The sequence below is a fragment of the Diplotaxodon limnothrissa genome, linkage group LG14 (genome assembly GCF_057381915.1).
Source record: "Diplotaxodon limnothrissa isolate DT_005_m linkage group LG14, D_limnothrissa_male_GT1.1, whole genome shotgun sequence".
In the NCBI taxonomy this organism is placed as follows: domain Eukaryota; kingdom Metazoa; phylum Chordata; class Actinopteri; order Cichliformes; family Cichlidae; genus Diplotaxodon; species Diplotaxodon limnothrissa.
In genome coordinates, this window is record NC_140609.1 from 13,254,303 (window position 1) to 13,258,467 (window position 4,165).

At 39.2% G+C, this 4,165-nt stretch overlaps 1 protein-coding gene across 1 annotated transcript; it reads left to right on the forward strand.

The window, feature by feature from the left end:
- The first annotated feature begins 1,720 nt into the window (after positions 1-1,720).
- folr (folate receptor) lies at positions 1,721-3,073 on the forward strand. Its single transcript, XM_085371211.1, has 4 exons — positions 1,721-1,870; positions 2,003-2,191; positions 2,475-2,610; positions 2,808-3,073. Exons 1-4 carry the CDS (start codon positions 1,721-1,723, stop codon positions 3,071-3,073), a joined length of 741 nt encoding a protein of 246 aa, XP_085227337.1.
- Positions 3,074-4,165: the final 1,092 nt, after the last annotated feature.

The window sequence follows — 4,165 nt, forward strand, 5'->3', positions numbered from 1 at the left end:
ACTATACGATAATACACAGCTACTTCTATTTACATGCATATGGATTATTTTATCTATATATGATGATTAGAGCTTTACAAAATCGTTGACAAGTTTATCTTTCATGTTTTTTAATGTTTGGCTTTTAAACGCAAAAAGGTGTAGAGACACATTTGCTCTCTGACAGAGTTCACTTTATAGCTTACATTGTGTCCTTTTGCATTTTTATGCTGCATTCAGGAGCCACACTTTATTTGTTGCGGTATTGTGGGTAAAACTTCCTCATGTCTTATATTTAGTATTTAAAAGAACCCAAAAGTCAGATTAGCAGAGAGAAAAATCACACGTGGGACAGAGTAAGTAAAAGAAAGTAAGTAAAGTATTATTTATATAGCACCTTTCTGGATAAAAAGTTCACAAAGTGCAGGTAAACGGATTCCACAAAAAGAAGTGAACACAAAGCGTGGATCGTGTCCACGTGTGTGCCGTCGATGCTGAAAACCGACATCTGAAAGATTATGAAGCTGGAGGTTTCATTACTCTCTGGCCACAATTCACTGAACCAGCTGCAAAAGAAGATCAAAACTATGCTTCACGTTTGATAAACATCGTCATGAATTCCCTCTTACTTTTGCTCTTTTGCGTCCACCACGATAAAATCAAACTTCCTGCACAGCTCTTTCTCAGTGTACTCAAGAGCCCAGTTTACCATGAAATATCTCTGTTTTCTGCATTATTCGCTTGCTTATTATGCACCAGTCTACCGTTGTGTTCAGTGCTGTCAGCCGCTTTTTGTTTGTTTTGGTTTTTGGATTTTTGGGGGGTTTTTTTTAAAAATGACCACCGACAAGAAAACCTAATTTCTGCTGTTCAATAAAGAAATTTACCTGATGCTGAACAAAGCAAAGCAAAGTTACAGAGGTTTTATTAGAGAGCGTTTTGCAATTCGGCATAATTTTAAGAAGTTTAATGTTCATCTGCTGATTCATGGTTTTCTTCTCTTTTGCCTACTGCAGAATATTTTTAAAGGTTATCTGCTATAAAAAGCCAGGCCAAGAAAATCTCCTTCATGTTTTTCTAAGTTTTATCCCCACTTACACAGAGGCATCTCCTGTGATGCTTACACCTCTGGTAAAGTCTCACAAGTTTCAGCTTTGTTTTTATACATAGATATAAAAATATGGATATGTACTGATAAATGATGACAATTATGATATTTCTCACTGTCTGAGTCAAAATTGAATCGAATTGAATGGAATCGGGGATCTAATCGAATCGGGACTTTGTGAATCGGAATCGAAATGGATACCCAGCCCTTATTAAGTCATCACCACATCAATCAGCTTTGCTTAGCTGTTCTTCCTTGTAAATTTTTTGTCCAGTTTGGAGTTCTATAGCTTTGGAGAATTCAGGTTGTCTTCTTACAAAAAAAGCAAAAACAAGGACTGTCCGGATTACCATAAACTCTAAACTTTGTCACTAGGTCTGTTACTGAAAGAGATCTACACCAGGGCTGTTAAATACTGTAAATACTGTTAAAATATTAAATTAGTACCTATGACCAAACAATCCAGACACCTGCCTGCTGATGGTAGAAAATTAACTAAGGTCAGTAAAATGCTGTTCGTCAGACTCGGGTTAGAGGTCACAGGGAGTTGGCTGCTATCCCATACTATTTCCTTCTTCCCATTATTGGCCTCTTTATAAGCAGTATTAAGATTTTTCCCACAACCTGCTGTTGATGCTTCCCTCCCCTACAGTCATGTGGTCCGTCCTGGCCTTGCTGCTTGCCCTCTCTGGTGGAGCCATGTCTCTGGACAAACTGAACATGTGCATGGATGCAAAACATCACAAAACAGAGCCTGGCCCTGAGGGACAACTGTACCAGCAGGTGATAATTGCAAACATAGCACTGTCGCTAACGTTTCCCTTCTTGTCTTGATTTAAACCCCAAGGAGCTTGGTGGAAAAAACATTTTTTTTAGTTCTAAATCCATAAAGTGATTCTGGTTTCCTTTTTCCAGTGCTCTCCATGGCGAGATAATGCATGCTGCACAGCCAACACCTCTGCAGAAGCCCATGACGATGCCTCCTATCTCTACAACTTCAACTGGAATCACTGTGGCATTATGAGCAAGGAGTGCAAAAAACATTTCATCCAGGACACTTGTTTTTATGAGTGCTCACCACACTTGGGACCCTGGATACAACCAGTGAGTATTCTCATCCACGTGTGCATTTGAGTGTCTAATGTTTGTCTATATTTTTGTCACTAGATGGCAGCACAGGAAGTTGAAAGGACAGAAATGGTCTGTTGTTCAAACTGAGGAAACAGAATATATATATATATATATATATATATATATATATATATATATATATATATATATATATATATATATATATATACACGCAGTAGTTAGAACTATGAGGGAAAGGGGCTTATTTAGTTCATTACTGATTATACTAATCAGCCAATGGTGTGCATTTGTGTAGGTGGATCAGAGCTGGCGTAAGGAGCGCATCTTAGATGTGCCTTTATGTAAGGAGGACTGTGAAACCTGGTGGGAAGACTGCAAGAATGATTTCACCTGCAAAACTAACTGGCACAAGGGATGGGACTGGAGCTCAGGTGGGGCCCACACTTGGAAAAGCAAAGCAGACATGCATGTTTGCGCTTGCATTTCTCTTATAAACCACAGCAAGCATATTCCCAGTTTTGCAAAAACATTTTCACACAGAGATTTTTTGTTGTTGTTGCTTTTACATTTACATCTATGCAGAAACAACACTATTAAAATTTATCAAATGCATTCAATTCTGTCACAGGTATCAACAAATGTCCTGAAGGTAGCAAGTGCAGTAAGTGGACTGATGTTTTTCCCACACCCAAATCCATGTGTGAAGAAATCTGGTCCAACTCTTACATCTATACCACATACACCAAAACTTCTGGGAAATGCATGCAGCTCTGGTTCACCGGCACAAACCCCAACAAGAAGGTTGCTGAGTACTACCTCAACAATGGGCAGCAACAGCAAAGCTCTGCTCTGCCAACACTGCTCTTCCTGGCTGTCACATCTCTCTCTCTGTAATGATTCATTAAAATTAATATTTCTGACCATTGCTGTATCACCTTGAATTAAAACAGATTTCTTAAACCTTTCTGTCAGTCCCTGAGCCACTTCATATACAGTAAGACCCCTTTGGCTGGCATTCTAGTAAAATTCATCAACTAGAAAATGTCAGGTATTGATGATGCAAAAAATATTCTGATAACAAAAGTTACCTGCTTGGGAATATACTAGGTAATTAGTTTAAACAGCAGCATAATCACCATCAGAAGTCCAAATCAGTTAATAATGCTCAATACATAAAACTTGTTTCATCTACTCTCATTACTGTGGGGAGCAGCTGGCAGTTCTCTTTTTTTGTCTTCCTCTTCAGGATAAAAAAAAGAGAAAACAGACATAAAGAACAAGATTATAATTTCATCAGCCAACACAGCAATTTTGTGTCCAGACAAGTGCTGTACAATCAAAGATCTGTGTGGACAGGGGAAATAAAACAAAAATAAACTTGTGCTCCTGGAGAAGCCATGAAGAGACACATGCCACATTCTGTATTACTGCACAGCTCTGGAATGATATTTCTCTTAAGTGCAGTCTATGGATCAGCTTAATAACCCCTTCACAACCTCAATGACCAGGAGGGAAACTGTAAAACTGACCCTGGGAAAATGTTTCTCCGTGCTGGGCCCCAGTGATCGCACCATCACATGATCAGTCCGGGGCCAGCCAGTGGTTAGTGGGCTCTGCTGCTCGGTAATTATGGGGTTCCAGTCCCCTGAGTGCGTGTGTTTGTGGCAGAGAGAGAAAGACAGAGAAAAAGAGTGAGAGCCTAACTCCCTCCATGTGTACACGTGTTTGATGTGTGCCTATCAATGCCGCATGTGAATGTGCTCCATCAGGTCTCTGATAAAGGCTTTTGATTGGTTAAAATGTAACCACGGATGCCTTTGGAGGCTTAAGGATCAAACTGAGATGCATATTTTATGTACCCTGTACTTAATCAAGACTTCATATAAGTACTTGAAAAAACTATAACTTGTTGTGTTTAACGTACTGATAACAACACCCTTCCTCGTGATACCACTGTTAATTTAGCATATCGAGTTTAGTCTGTGT

Coding starts and splice junctions, on each gene's coding strand:
- folr (XM_085371211.1), top strand. CDS start 1,721: ATGCTTCCCTCCCCTACAGTCATGTGGTCCGTCCTGGCCTTGCTGCTT. Junction 1,871..2,002: donor AGGGACAACTGTACCAGCAG/GTGATAATTGCA, acceptor TCCTTTTTCCAG/TGCTCTCCATGGCGAGATAA. Junction 2,611..2,807: donor GGGATGGGACTGGAGCTCAG/GTGGGGCCCACA, acceptor ATTCTGTCACAG/GTATCAACAAATGTCCTGAA.